We start from the raw sequence: 20,096 nt of genomic DNA, 5'->3' as shown, positions 1-20,096 counted from the left end.
CATGCTACCGGTAGTCATACAGATGCTATTTTAATGATTGGTACATTCAAGTTATTATTTTTTAATAGTCCATTGGGCTTCGATCATGGTAAATGAATATGATATGTTGCCCCAGGTTTGACTGTGTAATCTGATCAACCAGACAAACCTGGAGTGAATCTTTTAGAAGTATACATCTGATGGAAGTACATAAAGTTGCCTATCAGTATATGAATTTGACTTCAGAGAAACGTTGGGCCCTATTTAGCTGCAAGAGCAAGAACAAAAAAACATTTTCTTAAAAACATGAAACAATTAGTTTTAAAAAATCCAGTGAATTGCTCAAAACTGAAGCATCAACTTAATTGTTTTAGCCTAGTGCCTGCAGAGATTAAAGAATACCATTTGCATTTTAAATCCCTATTTTAAATTGTTTGGCAATTGCTTTAAATAATTAGGATATCTCATAGCTAGTCAGTCTCATTCAGGAGCAATATTGCTGGCATTTTTTTCTAGCTGTGATTTAAATTGGTATCATCATTCTGTACTGCTTTATTTGTAGATATGGATGCTGTACTAGTTTTGTTTTCTCTTTACAGTAGACGAGAATCATTAAAGTAGCAGCAACCTAGGACAGCACCAAGTTAAAATTGACATGACATTGCTGGTGATATTCCAAGAAAAGTGCTATTAAAAGCTGCCAAGTGTAGAATAGAACCACTACCTTTTGTAAACCGTCCCTAAGCACCATATCTCCAAACAATGATGCTTTTCACTGTACCACAATGCCATATTGAATTCAGAGACAGCTGCCCTTTTTAGTTTTCTTACAAAATTCCTGGTAGAAAACACATCCTGTAAACAAGCTATGCATTGCATTATTTCAGAGAGAATGGATTTGTTTCACTAACCTGAATATCGTATTTTGAATCCTTTTTTGTTTGTTGCATGATCGGTTGACCACCGGAGATACAGCACGTTGGTTTTGCTTGTAAAATTGAGCTGTCCAGTGTGGTTTCCACTTAGAGCAACCAATAAAGGGCTTTGGCCTGTAGGCCCTACAAGGTGAAAAAATATCAACGTTCAAAACTACGTTTGATTACATCAAATAAAATCTGTTCCACAACTTTAGATTTAGTGTTAAATTATATAATTACCATCAAATATTTCCAGTTCGTCAAACTGTTTTTCACTCTGAAACATTTCCACATAAATTGAGATGTTATAGCCGAACTCCACTTTAACCGTCCAAGAGCAGGTCTGGGAGTTTGGATAGAGGCCTGGATACCCTGGACTAAGGATCACACCAGAGGATTCAGTACGGACTTCGTTTGCAGGACACTGAGCTAGAAATGACAGAAAACAAGTTGCAGCATGTGGCAGTGTGCCCCGCCCATGTGTGTGATTATATGTTGCATGTGGTGTGTTAATGTTGGTGTATAGGTATTGTTGCACGGGATATAAATGGGTCTGTGTAGCACAGGTGATGTAAAATGTATAATTGAATTTAGACACGAGGATGGCACATTCACTTCACGTGCAGATTAAAAGGGGTATTTGTATGGAAGCACTGGAAGTGCACAAATGAGTTCAAGTGCAGATGTACTGAGATAACAAACTGAACGATTGATAAGCAATCGAGTCTAAGTACACATGTATAAAATATGCAGTGTTTCACTCACTCGGGGTTGTGTGTTCGTGAGTGGAGAACAGGTGTGGAGAGGAGATTAAAATAATAAATAATTAAAAGATTACAAAAGACTACTCATACTTGTTTAGTGTTCGTCCACCGTTTGTTTTGTCTGTCTGTTCGTTTGGCCATTGCACCGTTTATTTTGAGTGTTTTGTTTTGTTTAAACCTTTTATTTTACAATAAACCGGTGCCAATTACTGCACATGTGCTAACCACATATCACTGCACCACCAAAATCAAAGAAAACACCTGTCAAAATACCTGCTATCATGGAAGATACTGAAGACATCAAGATGTCCTGTCATATCTTCCATTTTATATTAATTTGCACTACAAATCAGTTTGCTATTTTAAACAAGACACTGTTTTGGTATTTTATTTGTAGTACCTATCAGTCATTTTCTGTAACGTCAGTCAGGTCCACTTGTCAGATATTCAGTTTTATTTCCCTCATTTTAGTTGGTATCAGCCGTCGTTTTGTGAAACTGACTCTTCATTATTTTTATTTATTTATTTTTAATTTGGAATCACCAATTACTTATTCAGGGGTAGCAGTGTGGAGTAGTGGTTAGAGCTCTGGACTCTTGACCGGAGGGTCGTGGGTTCAATCCCAGGTGGGGGACACTGCTGCTGTACCCTTGAGCAAGGTACTTTACCTAGGTTGCTCCAGTAAAAACCCAACTGTATAAATAGGTAATTGTATGTAAAAAATAATGTTATATCTTGTAACAATTGTAAGTCGCCCTGGATAAGGGCATCTGCTAAGAAATAAATAATAATTTGTTCTCATTTTCTCCCCAGTTTGGAAAGCCCAATTATTTTTTATTTCAACCCGGCTCACCACTGCCATCCCCGCGCTGACTCGGGAGAGACAAAGACGGACACACGCGTCCTCCAAAACGTGTGCAGTCAGCCGTCCGCTTCTTTTCACTCTGCAGGCCTGCCATGTAGCCACCTCAGAGCTACAGCATCGGAGGACCACGCAGCTCCGGGCAACTTACAGAGGTGCCCGGCCAGTCTACAGGGGTCACTGCTGCGCGGTGAGCCGAGGACACCCTGGCCAACCTAAGCCCTCCCCACCCGGGCGGCACTTGGCCAATTGTTTCTGATGAATATTACAATTACAGTTACAATTACAGATCTGAAATGCTTGTGAAATCTACTTTATTTTGGGAGTAAATGATGCCAGAAAATAGCTTTTACAGGGTCATTAAGTCAACAAATAAACATAGACTTGAATTAAACCTGCCATCTGTGAAAGGCTGGTAAGACTTTACACAAACTGTTTGTACAGTGATTAAAATGTTATTACATACCTCTGGAATCTACTACACTCTCTCCCTCTTCCTCCGCTAAGAACCTCGGAGTCACCCTGGACCCCTGCCTCTCTTATTCCCAGCACATCTCCACTCTGGCACGCACTTGCCGATTCTTCCTGAGCAACACCCGAAGAATCCGACCCTTCCTCACCAACTACGCCACCCAGCTCCTGGTCCAGGCCTTGGTACTCTCCCGCCTAGACTACTGCAACTCCCTCCTGGCTGGCCTCCCTGCGTCCGCCACCCGTCCGCTCCAGCTCATCCAGAGCTCCGCTGCCCGCCTGGTGTTCTCTCTGCCTCGCTTCTCCCACGCTACTCCACTACTCTGCTCACTCCACTGGCTCCCGATCACCGCTCGCATCCAGTTCAAGACTCTTGTACTAGCCTACAGATGCCTTGACCAGACTGCACCCAGCTACCTCCAGACCCTCATCTCTCCCTACACCCCCACTCGACCTCTCCGCTCCGCCTGCACTAGAAGACTGGCTCTACCTCCTCTACGCTCCCCTGCCTCCAGAGCCCGCTCCTTCTCCACCCTCACTCCGCAGTGGTGGAATGACCTTCCTACAGATGTCAGGACCGCCCAGTCCCTGACCACATTCCGGCGCCTCCATAAGACTCACCTCTTCAGACAGCACCTGTAGAACTCCTCTGTTTTTCCCCTGGGATACTATCACCCTTCCTTAAATGCGCTTTATTTGCTCTTATCTGCCCCCTATTTTACTGCATTTAAACCTGTACTTCAGAGTACTGTAATCTGCCAAGTGTTTAATCTGTAGTATTTTGTATTTAATCATATCTTGATGTAACTATCACTGTCACTGTTATCTGCTGTATTACTGAATTGAATTTTGTCACACTTGTACTTACTTGAACCAAAGTCATTGTATTTATCTTGCTCTTATTGTATTACTTGTACTGTAACACCTGAAATGTATTTGCTTACGATTGTAAGTCGCCCTGGATAAGGGTGTCTGCTAAGAAATAAAAAAATAAAAAATAATAATAATGATTTACCATTGAAATCCAATGAAGTGAACATTATTTCTTACTTAACCCTGACACGAAAATTAATTACTCATGAATAACACATTTTTAAAAACCACCACAAGGGGACGTTTCCCGATAACAGTCGTAATTGTGAATTCAATATTATTCTTTCAGTAAGGTGCTGGTGCTTTAAATTGATCTTGGTGTGCATTTTCCTAAATCCCTCATTATAATTAAACCAGTTCAGAGACCCTCAGGAGCACCGCTTGGTTGACTTAAGGGCGTAATAGGGAAACACATTTATAAGTCATCTGAAACTTATTGCTGATTTATGGTGTAAGCTTAAATTATTCTTTGCTTTTTAAAAAAACAAAACAAAAATAAAGAAAACAAGCATAATGTGCAGTGATGCTAGTAGCATATAGAACAGTCAGTAGCTGTCAGTAGCATCTGTGTGTGTGCATTTTCTCACAATGGATTTATGGTGTAACCTCAACGGACATCTCATGACCACTTGTGAACTCAAGTAGAAGTTCAGGAGCATCAACAGAACTTTGGGAGCACTTCAGTTTGCAAAAGCTGTTTGTGTTCTCTCATGATGTTAGTTTTGTTAAAGTAGTTTTTTGGGAAACAGACCTCAGATGCAGAGCTTGCAATTAATTAAGCTGTTCAATATAAATCTAAACATGCTACTATGATCGTTCATGGTATATTTTTGCATTCAATAGGAAATATTTTAGTTCATACATATCTATATTTGAATTACTTACTGTGTGATATAATTGATATGCTTGGTGCAGTGCATGTTTATTGTCATCTTGTCAATTTTGCTGTTTTTTTCTTTCTTTGCAACAGGTATTTCAGTAGAAAATGTAATTTAGAAAAGTTATAGCACATCTTTATTTTAAATGTTTTGGTCAGATACATTATAGATTAACTGTCATCACATCTTAGATAAGCTTCAACTGGTATTACTAAAAACTGTTACCCTGATTTGATTGTTAAATATTACTGCATTGTTTACTTACCTTCACAGGAATTCAGTGTACCTTCAAACTGTAGGTATGTATTGAGCTTACAGGTGAGCTGATCACTGCCCACCAGAGTAAACCCAGGAAAGCACTTGTACTTCACAACATCTCCTAAAGGAAATAATTACATGAATAACAACTTAACTTTCACATCATTATACTGGCATTGGTAATTCATTTCATAATTTTTGTTCAAAGTCAAAGTTCAAAGTCTGATCCCAATTTTATGAAAGAAATACAAAAATGCGTTGTTATAAAACTGATGTAAAAGAACAACAATTTAACTGATACTATCTACACGTAAGTTTAGTAATATCATTTTAATTATGTGAAAACTTTGCTCTCAGTTCAAAATATTTTCTTGTTACTTCTAATGGAAAGCCATGAATTCAGATCAGATCAGATATAAATAAATAATAAAAAGTATTGCAGATAGATACCTATTTCAAAATCTTCATCTTCTTTTAATATTTCCGAGTGGAGGACAACTGGAGGTGGCTGACACTTTATCAGACGATAGGCTAATAAAGAAAATGTGTTTTCATATTTTAACATTTTAATATTGCTATACGTTAGGGCTTTTTAAATAAAATCAATTTAAAGAGAGAACAAATATTGAAAAACACTTTTTTTAATTTACTTCATATTCATCATTTGGTGTTTGTGAGAGTTTAATAACAGGACTTTGGTATTCATTAACAATAACTGATGAAGCAAACTGACCGTGAAAATTGAGGACAAAAAATCCACCCGTTGAGAAGTCACTGTGAAGCTTAATAAGAACCTGATTGAAGGAGCTGTAAGCTGATTGAAGGGCTGTATTCCCACTAAACACTCCAAGCTGTGCATAATTCTCACCAGGACCATCCCTGGGGGAAGAAATGGAGAAAAAAAAATGCAGTACCAAATAAATCAATCAATTAAGAAATAAACAAACAATAAATTTTCTTGCAGGTGTCAAGCTAAGTCTTTATAATAGCAGTTTATTATTACTGTGGTTTCGAAGATTTGTTTACATTCAGATCTGACATGTGATTTGCAGAATATCACAAAGATCATTCAATAACTACAATATATTGCCTACTGCAATAGAATCAACAAAAAACTAGTACATAAATAAATGGGACTGATACTGCATTGAAGTTCCATCAAATAAATTGCAGCTATTTATTTCATGTTGTTCCCCCAAATATTATTTTAATACAAAAGAAAAAAAACAAAATGCTTGTGATGAAAAGGTTTTGAATATGCTGTAAGGACATTTGCAAAATCTGTGCAGTTCTTTTCAATCAAAGCAAAATGCTTGAACAAAGTTTGATTATATTTTGAGCTCAGGAGGCTCATATAATTGATCTAATTTGCAACCTACAATATAATTACTTTGCTTGCATTCTCAGTTCTGTTTTATTTATTTGCAAGGCAGATTATCATTCACGCCGAATTTGTAATAAACACAAATAGTAACTGAATTTATTAAAGGGAGTTTTCCAGTATTTACGGCTGATAAAGTCATTTTATTATTTATTTTTTTAAACCTGTATCCTTCATGGAAGGTAAGCTAAAAATCACTTTTAAAAAATGAAGAAACTGTACATACTAGATGTGTCACCCAATGTATTTAAGATAACTGATCTGAAGAGTCAATACTGTTTATCAGATTAAGTATTACTGGTATATACAGCTATGGCCAGAACAACTGCATCACACTAGAATTTTAGGATTGAGACATAATTAATATATATATATATATATATATATATATATATATATATATATATATATATATATATATATGAACATAATTTAGATCCATTAGTTAACATCATGCAATCAAAGAAACTATGCTATGGCAAAAGTCTACCAGAAGCCACAACAGTAGTACTTAGTATCTGCAGTGCAATCCATTGTGTTTTAACACTTCCTTAGTCCTCTCAGTCATGGACTCAATGAGGCGCTGAAGAGTTGAGTTATACTTTAGATTCTTCCATGCAGCCTTTACACTTGATTCCAGTTAGTTTAGGTTGCATGGACTTTTCCTGATTTCCTGTCCTAGATCAGACCACAAGACCCGGCGAATTTCAAGGCCAAAATTTAAGAGATGTGATAATGTTGTCTTCCAATCATTTTTTCACTTGTTTAGCTCAATGGCAAGGGGCTCCGTCATCTTGGAAGTAGAAATCACCGTTGTGAGCCATAAGGAGGAGGTGATCTTGGAATGTTTTCAGGTACCAGTCCTTGTTCACAGCTGTCCTCTTAGGTAAAACATGTAGGGACCCTGTGCTTTTGGCAGAAAAGCATCCCCAGATATGGACAGTTTCCAAATGCTTCGTCGTTGGGATGGTACACTGACTTGTATTTTTCTCCTTTGAGCCTTTGAACTCTTAATACACTTCAGTTTTCAAAACAGCTGAAAGGGGGAATCATCAGAGAAAATGACTTTGGCCCAGTCATCTTTGGTGATCTCTGAAGTTTTTCTTGCTCAGAAGGGCTTCTTAGCAGGCCGCCCTGACACCAGACCATTCTCCAAGAGACACCTTCTCACACAGACGCCTTCACCCTAACTTCTTTCCATTGCCGCAGTAAGTGGACACAACTGGCTGTCCTATCCTGGCGAGCAGTGCAGACTTGTTGGCTATCTGACGCCTGCTAAAACCTTCCATTTAAAGAGCTTTGATGGCTGTGTTTCCGATGAGGTATGGCTCTTCCCCATGGCTTGCTCTGAAGTTACAAAATCTATGTAAAATCATGCTTATATAGTTTAAATCTACTCGTTACCACTTGTCACATTTTGATTACTTCTAATTGAGTAACACAACATAAATTACCAGATGGCAGCGGACTTCATCCAAAAATATGCAAGCTTAAAAGGCACAAGGCTGAACTTTAGCGGCGTGTCCTCATTTACATACAAATGTAGCGATTTAGCAAATCATCAATAGTGTTAGCGTTTCAATTGACAGGTCTAAACTGTGCGCAAATTACATGGTCGACTATAAATACAGCTGAAACTACCAGGGAAGCAGGTAAAGAAAAGAGAGAGAAAAAAATTGAAATAAAAGAAATATGGAGTGCGCACTGGATGTCCAGACACAGAGGAGGAGGAGGACGTCCCCAAATATTTAGAAGTCATCTGTCTATTCTGAGCCAGTCTGACACATCATTTATGCAGCAATTTTGCCAGCCTCAACACACAAACAATCACTGACATCTGCCAACTGCTTCACGTTGACCTTGATGGGGACATGCTGAGAGTACACTGTGCCTGTAGCACTAAGGGTACCTGCTGCACTAACATTTTATGCCACTGGGTTGTTCCAATGTACTGTGGGTTACTGTAAAGCCATAAATATTTGTGACCAAAATATTAGGCGAATCACACCCATAAAACCCATTTATAGTATGTATTGTTAGTGGAATTTGATTTTGTGCCAAAAATGTTTGCATTTTGCAAAAGCCTAGCAATATTTATGGCTTTACAGTATACTGCAGACAGAAGCCAGTTGGCTGTGCACTGTGAGATGTACCTGCGGCTTTAGTAAAGCGGGCAGGAGAATTCATCCATTTCCCTGTCTCTCACGAGTTGCAACAAAATATAAAGCAGGGTTTTCTTAGGAGGTGTGTGTTTCCTGGTGTCCTGGGAGCCATCGATTGCACACATGTGCACCTACGAGTACCAACACAGAATAGGCACCTCTACATAAATCGTAAGGGGACATATTCTGTCAACATGCAAGAAGTGTGTGATGCCAACTACATCACAAATCTGTATGCAAACCATTCTGGCTCTGTTCATGACTCATTTATCCTCACTAATTTGCAGGTGGCAGCTGCGTTTCAGCGGGATGACAGTCAGAGGCTGGTTGATAGGGGACAACGAGTATCCACTGAAGCGATGGCTACGGACATTGCTGCTCAACTCCACGACCCCTGCCAAACAGAGGTATAACTGTACCTTTCAATGTGCTTGTACTGTAATTGAGCGAACATTGGGAATCCTCAAAATGCGATTCCGATGTTTGGATGTCTCTGGGAGAACACTACAGTACACTCCTCAGAAGTTTAGCAGTTTCATCCTGGCTGGTTGTGTTTTACATAACTCTCCATAATGGATGTGATGTTGAACTTACAGAAGAAAGATTACAGGGTTGAGGGAAGCAGATGCTGAATTTGAAGCACCACTGTTAGAGGTTGCAGATGCTGCAAGTGACAGGCAGGTCAGACAAAGCTTACTTTTTTATTTTGTATAAAGTATTCTACACCTCCTTCACCTTCTTCACTCTACATCTCCAGGCTGCTAAAAAAAATAAAACAATCATAGTTTTGCTTGAGGGGCTTGGTCATCTTGCTCACTTAGGCTGCTGGACATTTTTATTTTTTTCGCTTCTATCTCCTTACTTCTTTGTTTGTGTTTCAAAATGCCATGCATTTGCTATTGCAGATGCACAGGTCCTCTTAAAGGGAATGTTGAATCCTTATTGGTTGTAACCTTACTCCCCCCACTGTGCTTTGATTGGCTGGGTGCATGATTCGATATTTGATATGTATTAGCCCACACATGAGACATGACTTGTAAATCACGTTTTCGTGCTCTATCAGGACGGTTCGCTAACACTGTCATTTATGCCCTAGTGAAAGTGGTTGCACACATATTTGTTACATAGGGCCCAATGAGTTCTGTGGGTTATTAGCAAAGATGTATCCTTGGAATTTTACTCTTTAGACCGAACATAAACATTTACAGATAAAGATTACTTTTTCACATCATTAATATCATCAATAATAATTTGGCTTGGGTAAATGTGAATTGGTCCTACCATACAGCAATGTAGTCATTGACAGGTTCAGTCTGGAGCAAAGTGAAGTTGATGTATATCCCATGACCATGAGACACGGCAATTTGCCAAATACAGTCCTTGGAATGTGGATACTCATTTGGAAATCCAGGTGAATAAATGGTGCCATTCTGAGCTGATACATTATAACCACAAGGAGCTAAAAAAGAAAAAAAAATAGCATATTGTACACATATATTTAGCACCCGTTGTTTGTATTTGACAAATGTGATAACCTGTGACTTATAGCACAGTACAGTACATGGCTTATAATTCTCAACAGAAATGAGGTTTGGGGATCATTTCTTCCTGGGGATGTTTTCCTGACAATATATGCCAAAATAAATAGAGTGTAAGATAATTTGAACAATCCCTATGTCTGCCATGTATGCAAATATATGTGGTCACATCATGTCAACTAACATCTGAATTTAAACTTACAGGCATAAATATGATATTAAATAACTCTTCATTTGAGTCAATGAAGATAAATTAATATACTGTATACAAATATGAAAACATTTTTGGAAGCACATTAATAGTTTCATGGTTCTTTGACCTGTCCCACATCACAAACTGGCAGACAGTAAGTCTTATGGGACCAAGCCCACATTGCATTCAAATATCTAAACAGCATGGACATGTTTTTTTAGTAAAGATTTAAACTGTATTAAACCCCCTACCTCAAATTGCATCATATCGGCATAACACACAATTAATGTATAGGATTACCATGGTGTCATGCTTGATCTTGAAAAGCTGCAGACTCTAAGCTGACAGTATTTGAAACCAAACTCAATCAGATCAATCTAAACAAGGCAAGCAGCGTATCTTCCTGTGTCTCACATGCCTGTGTCTGACCGTTGCCCAGGTCAGTTCCTGCAACCTCAATTCAATATCATTTACCTTCACATCTAGGAAAAGGGTAATTCCAGTTCCGGTTGATTCCATGCTGACAGGTGAGAACTGGATGTCCAATAAGAGCATATCCTGGGTAGCACTCAAAGGATATTGACTGTCCCACATTAAAATCACTGTTAATGATGTATCCATTGGGAAATGGGTGAGGATTTGGGCAGTTTTGCAATTCGTATGCTAAAAAAAAAAAAAAAAAGAAATCAGTTAAATCATACCTAAAACAGAATTAATAAAGTTTGCCTTTTATTTATTTGAACCAGGTACAGTGGTGTTTGTCAATCTTACTGTAGAGCTTAACAAGAGGTTAATGTAAAGCAGAGCCACACAGAGCACAACTATAGTTACAAAATTACAAATGTTTAACTACTGTACTTACTTTATAGCATACTGTAAGTGCCAACTGTTGGAGTTGTTATTATTATTATTATTATTATTATTTATTTCTTAGCAGACGCCCTTATCCAGGGCGACTTACAATTGTTACAAGATATCACATTATTTTAGTTGTTAATGAATGAGCATGTTTTTATCACTCACAGCTGTGTATGGTGTGGAGGGTAACAATTATATTAATGGATGATTTTACATACCCCTAATTGTACTACCTAATTTTACTTTAAGTGAGGTAGTCCAAGATTAGTGAAAGAAGACAAGCGTTGAATTGATAACAGTCCAAAGCACCTTTGACCATTGTTCCATAGTCCAATTTCTGTGTTCTTGTGCATATTTTAGCCTTTTAGTCTTGTTCCCCTTTCTTAACTGAGGTATTCTTACTGCAACATATCCTTTAAGTCCTGATTTCAAAAGTGACCTTCGTACTATTGATTTGATGGACAATGACACCTGTGCCTTCTGCCAGTTCTGTTGTCAATTCAACGCTTGCCTTCTCTCTATTCCTTGAGGGTATTATCTTCAAGTATTGCTCATCCTTGTTAGACAGCTTTTAGGGTCTTCTAGTCCTGGGTTTGTCAATTACAGATGATGTTTCTCTGTACTTGTTGATTATGCTTCGGATACCACACCTTATCGAGTGATGTGAGCTATGTCACTCAATGTTATTCCTTCTTTGTGCAAGTCAAGGTTGTTATAATAGTAGAAAATACTAGTGGAGGCTTTGAGTAAATTGTTGATGCTCATAATGCATCATAGTAGAAAAATACAACAAGACTTTTGCACAGCAGTATATATATATAGAAAATCTTTAAATACATCGTCGTATACGTAGTCATTTAAATGATACTGACTTAGTGGAAATTGAACAGCAAGTAAATCTTTTATTGTTATATTTTCACTATCCAGGGATTTCCTTAATAATTCCCCACATTGAGAGGAATAGAAGTAACATTTGATTAAAATACAAAACTCAAGTTTATTAAATCTAAAAAGCTATTTTCACAGGAAGATGGTAAGATGGTGGCAACACAAGAATCATAGAGACATATTCAAAGGACTTAATTTTTCTCAGTTTTAAAGCCAGGCAAAGACATTGATTCTGTCATTGGTGTATTAAAGCCTACAGATTTTTTTAGAAATATCTCCATGAACTCAATGTCCATAGAAAGTGCAGTAGCATCATTGTTGAGAATTATGCCTGATGTTTCTACATTATGAAACTATTGCATGACGTAAAGGAGATATAACATTTTCCCTGTAGATCAATTAAACTAAGTGAGTGTTTTACAGTCTACACAACAAATCATATTTGTATTGTATTTCAAAATACAGTACACAGCACAGGGATTTCAAAAAGGCTGTAATTCTTTATACAGTGAAAAATATTAAAGGACAATGAGAAAGTAGGATTGCATCTCTTTAAATATAAAGCTAAACTTGCTGAAAAGTATAAATATTGTAAACATTCTGCTTGTCCACAGGCAGGCTGGCCTTGCATGTGTCACAGGGATAAAACCCAGGCATTATGCAAATAGCAAGCAATGTACAGTAAGAATGGACAGTTGCTGCCTCAGCTTGTTAAAGACAGCAATGGGACTGTCAACAAAGCCTGCTTGGTACCAGACTGGGGATGTAAACACTGGTCGGTAGCAGGTCGGAACCGGGATGCTACTGGGTCGGTTTGGTATGGGTTTGGTTCCTGTAGCACCGGGTCAGTACAGTGGTGTACAGCAGCGGTGTGCAAAATGTGGGTCGGAGAGTCAGTAAGGGGGGCATCTGGACAGATGTATTTCTTTTTTAAAGGACAGAACATTTTAAAAAAATTCATAAATGACAGCTAATTAGTTCAAGTTCTTACCTTTCAAATGAGCTATTGACAATCACTCTAGGACCTGTAGAACCTGAGACATTGTGTTTGAAGTGGCAGGTGCCAGTGAAACTGCAGAGAACAGAGCCGAAATGGCAGCTTCCATATAGTATGGGAAGCCGCCATTAACAGGTGTTTTTTGAGACTTTAATGTAAATCGCATATTTTTTCCTAGATTTAACCATAAAAAAGTAAATTTAGTTAAATACATAAATGTTAACAAATGCATTCTTAAAAGTTTTGAAATGTGTACATTTCTTTTGGCATTGTATGCAGAGGAGGCAGGGATTTATTTATTTAGCTAAATCTGGACTTTTTGTGGTTAAACGTAGGAAAAAATATGCAATTTACATTAAATCTGGAGAAAGAATGGACCTTATCTAGTCCCAAATGCAAATCCTTCACATTAAATTGGTGTGTAAACAAACATTGTTTGCGTTATGATATGTGGCATTTTAACATTTTTTTTTTATATAATGAAGTCTATGTATAAAGTTAAGGTAAGAAAAGGGGGTGGCATTTCAAAAGTTTGCGCACAACTGGTGTACAGTACTGTAAAAACTCCAAGGGGAGTTACACTTTTGTTTTTAACTCCAGACGGAACTAAGCAGCCTGTGAGGAGAGCTCAAGTCAGCCAACACAAGTTGTTTGGTCCCTGGGAAGGGGCAACAGGAGTCGCCGGCTTCACGAGGAGCACAAGGCTGCTGCGGGTCGTAACAACAGGTTATGTGCAAAAAATGACATGTAATTAGTAAAACTAAAACAACGTAAATAATTATCGCATTAATCAGTGTAATACATGATTAACGAATAATAAATGCAGATAAAAAGTAACAAGTATGCATCTGTCTATGGTCAAGTTCAGTCCTCTGAAAGAAAAAATGATGCTGGTATCTGTGAATGCAGACTTCTTATGCCCTGGGGCGGGGGGCATGACTGCGTCACAGGCACTGGAGTGCAGCTTTGATATGTCTATTCAGGTTCGGGGTCTTTAGGAGGTAAACACCCATACGGTGATGGTTACATTTTGTACTTGATAGGGAACTTAATATTGTATATGATTGCCATTGTGTTTTTATTTTACCACCCTTTGATGTTTATCAAAGTACCCCCCCCCCCCCCCCAAAAAAAAATAAAAAAAATAATTAAACAAATACATAAATGAATAATGGCCACAGCGCAAATATCAAATTACAATCTAGCCCTTGGTTACATGAAGTTAGTCACTCTTGGTGTATGGTCATCATTTTTCATCCTGGATGGCACCAATTTATGTGATAAGTCGGCAAGGTGTTTAAATTGTTCTGGGAGGGTAACTGACCATTCATCAATTATCACCTGTAATTTCTTCAGGGATGTTGGGTTAGAAATCTATAGCAAATGGCTCATTTTAGTGAATACATGAAACATCAATAATTGGGAGCAGTTTTGCCTATGGAAGCACCTGCTACAAAACACCCAACTACCCTCCTTTAATCTGTTAAAAAAGCATGTGCATTTAGTTGAATCTAAGGCATAAAGATATTGTTAAATTGAGCCATTCTAGAATTGCAATACCATATCTCACTTGTAAGTTCACAATTGGGTAAGAACCTTTGATACCGATTAAAACCTTAAACATAAAACATAATTCATAAATTTATCTCACAATTTGTGCAGCTAACAACTTCATAAATATGAGGTGAACCAATTACTGTGCAAATTCCCAAAAGGAAATACCATACAATTTAATCTAGTTCAGCTAGGCTTGTTTTCACAGTTTGTGATCTGATTTGTAACCATCACAGGACAAATCTTCACTGAGTAGTTAATATTCTGCTTATGATGTCTATGCTCATTGCCCATTCTTATTCTTTTTAGACCCCAGTGCAGCCTTTGAACTTGTCAGCTGCTGGATCTGTACTGATTGCAATGGGTGTTTTGATAAAGTACTGTAGCTCAGTTGGTTCAGATTCTGAAAATGTTCTCATCTCCCTCTGAATAAATCTCATTTGGGCTCCCTCCGGGTTCCATTGGCCTGTTGTCAATGAAAGGGGTTATGCATAAAAGAGATACTGTTTCCAGACCAGTTAATAATAGTGACGGCTTTGCTGTTCACTGTATCACTGTTGGGTTTTTGGTAGTGGTGTTTTGTTGGCTCATTTTCCCAACCCAATACAACTGTGAGCTTTATACCATTCCGAGAACAAGATAAAGTAATCCTATTCTTACAACAGAGGTGACTTTAAAAAAAAAAATCCATTTGAAAATAAATTCTGTGTAAATAATAAATACGTTCTAGAGTGCTAGCCACTATAGCACTACTTGGCTAATTTAGTGGGGACTAGTTTATGGCCATTTGCAGAGATAAAGCTACTGCCAAAAGTTTTGCATCACCCTATAGAATTAACTAATTTTGTCGAATGCAGCCTACTGAATAATGTTACCACTTTGGTATTACATACCACTTTGTAGTTTCCCACATACTTAATGAAAAACTGACAAAAATTGAAAAATGTGACATTTCAAAATCTAACATGAAATACTGTACAACCATTATGGCTTCCGGTAGACTTTTACGATATAATTTTGTAGTGTCTTTGATCACATTATGTTAAATAAAATATCTAAAAATGTTCATATCACTTTTTTAAATTATGTCGCAATCCTAGAATTCTAGGTGATGCACAACGTTTGACCATAGCTGTTTATTCTGCCTTGCTGAGGTTGTTCGTTGGATCACAATCAGGAGAGGCTAAATTGTGAAATTTATTCTGGGGAGGGGAGTTGCTTTCTGTGTATCACTCAAGTAGTTATGTTTAGAATTGAGCGCTATAGGTAGCTGGACCTATGACTTCAATCATTTGGTAGGGCAACCAAAAGGCAACCAAAAATGTAATATATAGTACTCTAAAAGGATACATTATCCTTATTCCCTTACCTTGGTATTTCAGTTTAAATCCTTGCCTGTTTTCTGAATGATCACTGTAGAAATGAATCACAGTTTCATGTGTTGTGCTAAGTAGGGATGGTGGGATTTCTGTACCACTAAACTGGCCAATTAAGGAACTAGTATGATGTGGTCCTTTGCGTATTTCCAAAAAATCATGGTTGGCTTCTGAAGAAAAGTTCAGGAACTGTAAATGTGTACCTAGAGAAAGGTAAAACACAATATACCGGTATATTAAAAGTCAAGCATTGGTTAGTTACAGTAGATATTGTACTTATGTTTCAAACTATTGGCCAAATGTCACACCAGGTTCAAATGAATTATCTATGTGCAACTAAGTGCATACAATGAACCAATAATGATGGTACAATTACAAGGGTTTAGTTTAAATATAAAGGCAGAGAAAGACAAATTGTATTACCGATACTGTACTATGAAAAAAAAAAAAAGGTCACTTTGACAAACCTTTTGTACTTCCTCATTTGCACTTGCCACCACTGTGGTCCCCTATTGGGAGTTATTCCGTGTTTGCGAAGAATCATATAAGAGTAATGATAACAGTAGAGTGGAAGGGAAATGGATTGAAACTCCCCTGCCTTAACAGTGAAAAATAAATAACATCCACTACACTTTGAAAAGAAATGGTAACACCTCTGTTTTGACTTCTATTAGTTATATAGTGGCATTCGATAGATAGATGTTGCATGAAACAGCACCTGCATCTTAATGCACCTTATCACTGTGTTGTTTGACTTACTATTGTATATCAGGCATAAAAAAAAACATATCTAGGGATTAAAACAGGGTTGCTCAACCGAAAATAAAGTATTTTATTTAAAGCAATACCCCGAAACACAATGCGTTATCATGAAGATCTGGATGAGTTTTCAGACTTCATCACTTCTTATCAGCAGAAACTTTAAGGCTCATGAGAAAATGAGTGTGTAACAGGACATATTTGTTTCTAAATGATGTAATATGGAATATAATATGAAGGGTCATATTTTGAAAGCATTTTAATGCCACCAAAAACAAACAACCTGAAATCAGCTTACAATACAATATTTAGCAGTTTAAAAAAAAAGAAAACATTATAAAACCTACTTAAATTCTATCCATCAGCATTAAATAAGAAAGTACGTTTGGTTTTGCTAAACTGTTTACATTAAATTAAACCTTACCATATCCAACCGGTAGTAAAATCTTCCATGTACAGTCAAGATTACTAGGGTAGTTTCCTGGAAAACCAGGACTCAGGATGACACCACTCATTTCAAACAGTGTTCCGCCACACCTAGCTAAAAACCAAACACAAATAAATAGAGATTGGATAACAAAATATCTAACACTGTAGAATATAGGAGCACCATGATCAGACTGAATGCCACTGATGATTAATCAGGGATACCATTCTTCAATGTACTTCTGACCTTTATACATTAAGGATGTACATCTGTCCATTCTTCTGTCCATCTCTCTGTCACATTCTACATGGTGAACACGATCTTACATTTGCACCAATCGTCTACAAACTTGTTTATGTACTCTAAACCTTTCTGGTTACATTGGGTCATAAAACGATACACTGTTTCTTACATTTTATCTAACTTTTTAAAAGTTTGTGCAAGTTAAAGCTCTTTGAAAATCAAAGCATGTAAGAAAATAATATATTTTCATAGCTTCCATTGTAACAGCTGTTGCTATAGTACAGTAATTACATTTACATGTACTCAATATATTTTGTTTGATAGCTTGTGCTCTAACCATTAAAATCCTAATAGACATATATTATGTGCAATATTATGAGACTATAGCCCGATTCGCACAGGACTAAAAATCATCAAATAAACAGATGGCCTTAACATTTTTACCGATACCAGTGACATTTTCAAATAGTCCATTTCTATTTATCCCAGAAAATGTTCTCAGAAGTCCTCAGATTATTTTTACAGGACATCAGGACCTTCTGATAAAGTTTCAAGCTCAGGCATCCTCTGTCTTTTTAGTCCTGTGCGAATCAACAATGTCTGTGTTATGTTAGAATTTATATATTCTGGGGTATTCACCTCAAAGCAATAGCAGCCTTTACAATAAACTATAATAGAATATTAATATTGGTAACATCTGTCCTGAGATTCTACTGTTCAGTAAAACGCTACAATTGGGCAAAAACAAATTGGGGTATGTATGGAAACAGTTATTCAACATGGTCACGGTGTCGGTAGCTTTTGGAAAAGAAGGTAAAATGAAATGAAAAGGCTCTCAGTTAATACGCTTCATTCTTCCTCTGTCTTGCATGAGTTATTTATATCCTGTTCAAGGTTTACAAATCATGCACAAACGCGCCCTCTCCGGTCACAACATCACATTTCAGTTTCAATTTACAGACTTTCCTTGATGAAAACTAGTCCATGTCTGGGAGGTCACTATGTCCTCTGCTTTTGGCCAACTCTGAGGACACCTGATTTTAGTCCCGTGCAAATCATGCTTTAGAAGCCCTTCTGTAAGTGTGTGTTGAGATTATACAGCCAGGATATATGTTGAGGATGTAATACACATAACAACTGAATCAGTCAGGGAAGGTCAGTGCATTTACACAAACATTCTGTCTCAGGTACTTCCAATGTTTGTTTGTTTTTTCATTCCCAAATTACAAAGTTCTTTTTTGTTTTACCTGTGTTAAAAAATAATGATACAATGATACCCTAGCTTTTTGCTGAATACAAATGAAACCCTGAAATGTTGAATTCTTGTTGTGAAGAGCTAACTCTTACCAATGCAGAGGGGAGGTGGGTAATTCCAGCGACGAACAGTCCCTGGCATACAAGATATGTGGGAGTGTCCCTGTAAGCATAGCAGAATGTTAGAGCTGTTTCTGGAGCAGGCTTATTAAACTGTGTATGGTCATTCAACTGGTAATGTCAGTCAGGACTGTGCTCAGTTAAACACCAATGTTTCCTTTTAAAACAATATTGTTGTAGTATTTGCTTGTGCCTTGTAACTAGACTGTTTCATATTGGAATGACATGTGGGGTTATTTTTAAATAAAACATTATACAAAAAATGTTAAAACATGCAAATGTAACAGCAGCTTTGAAATAATCCAATAGCGCCTGTCAGTAAAACCAGCTGCTTCCCAGGAAGCTGTGTTAAGAAAGTCTTGCATTTACAAAATAGCTTAATATACAGTATGCAAAACTAATGAAGCCACTCAATGATGATGATGTTTGTCTACCTTATCCCTGAACATAAGTATTTTCTTAAGGTATGCAAATTACATTAATGAACATGCTGACTCACAAATCCAAATATCATTCATTAACTATCACATTTGATATTTTTTTTAACCCCCAAACAAATGGGGTCCTGCAGATGACTGCTAAGACAGGTACAACACATATTGTGTCTTCCCCTATACTGTATGTTATGTATACTATTAACACCATCGAGAACTGTTACTATACTTAATAATAAGTGATGTTTAAGAAGATTCTTAGCTTAGATGCTTGGAATATTCTTTCTAAACAGTAAACAAGACCTCTACTATTTAATTATTTTAAACCAAGAATATCTGAGCAATTTCACTTTTATAGTGGCTGCCTAATATCATTTTTGTTTTCTTTCTTTTTTAAAAAAATTCAAAGCTAACCCTAAAGAGCTGAATTTATAAAGGCTAATCAATCAATGTGTCTTATTAGATAAATGAGAATATTTTCAAGTGTCTGTTGAGAGTCAAATATCAGAAGGTATTATGTCTATTTGCAACACAACTCCTTAAAAATCAATGCACATATAATAGATAAAAATAATTAAATTGACATTTGAAGACATTTTTAGATGATCTACAGTACTGTATATCTATTTTAGATGCTCTTGTTTGATTTGTTTTCAAAGATTGGAACAAAGCATATAGGCTTGGAAGAATATGCATTTTATTGTATTCATTAATTGAGAAAAACATGTGTTTTAAAGGGATATTATGAAAAGAGAAAATAACATTTTTTTTTTTTACCTGTAACACATATCCTGGTTCACAACTCAATGATATCACATCATTGACCAAGTACCTGTCTCCAACCTTTATACCATTGCTGGGGACTAATGGATCAGGGCAAGTTGTAAGACCTACAGCTGGAAAAATAACA

The 20,096-nt window shown here is 37.0% G+C and overlaps 1 protein-coding gene across 1 annotated transcript in view; it reads right to left on the bottom strand.

Moving 5' to 3' along the window:
* LOC117411047 (CUB and sushi domain-containing protein 1-like) overlaps positions 1-20,096 on the bottom strand; it is a 615,018-nt gene that overhangs the window by 53,505 nt on the left and 541,417 nt on the right. Inside the window, exons 38-48 of the mRNA XM_034921683.2 lie at positions 19,964-20,082; positions 18,726-18,795; positions 17,133-17,249; positions 15,943-16,152; positions 10,751-10,939; positions 9,827-10,004; positions 5,736-5,881; positions 5,453-5,533; positions 5,010-5,123; positions 1,137-1,325; positions 891-1,037 (exon numbers count right to left, since the gene is read on the bottom strand). Coding sequence (XP_034777574.2) covers positions 891-1,037; positions 1,137-1,325; positions 5,010-5,123; positions 5,453-5,533; positions 5,736-5,881; positions 9,827-10,004; positions 10,751-10,939; positions 15,943-16,152; positions 17,133-17,249; positions 18,726-18,795; positions 19,964-20,082 — 1,560 coding nt within the window. The remainder of the gene's footprint in view (positions 1-890; positions 1,038-1,136; positions 1,326-5,009; positions 5,124-5,452; positions 5,534-5,735; positions 5,882-9,826; positions 10,005-10,750; positions 10,940-15,942; positions 16,153-17,132; positions 17,250-18,725; positions 18,796-19,963; positions 20,083-20,096) is intronic.

This window comes from Acipenser ruthenus, chromosome 6, assembly GCF_902713425.1.
Source record: "Acipenser ruthenus chromosome 6, fAciRut3.2 maternal haplotype, whole genome shotgun sequence".
NCBI classification, from domain to species: Eukaryota; Metazoa; Chordata; class Actinopteri; order Acipenseriformes; family Acipenseridae; genus Acipenser; species Acipenser ruthenus.
Note: the sequence above shows the minus strand (reverse complement) of the source record. Positions and strands in the feature narration are given on the sequence as shown.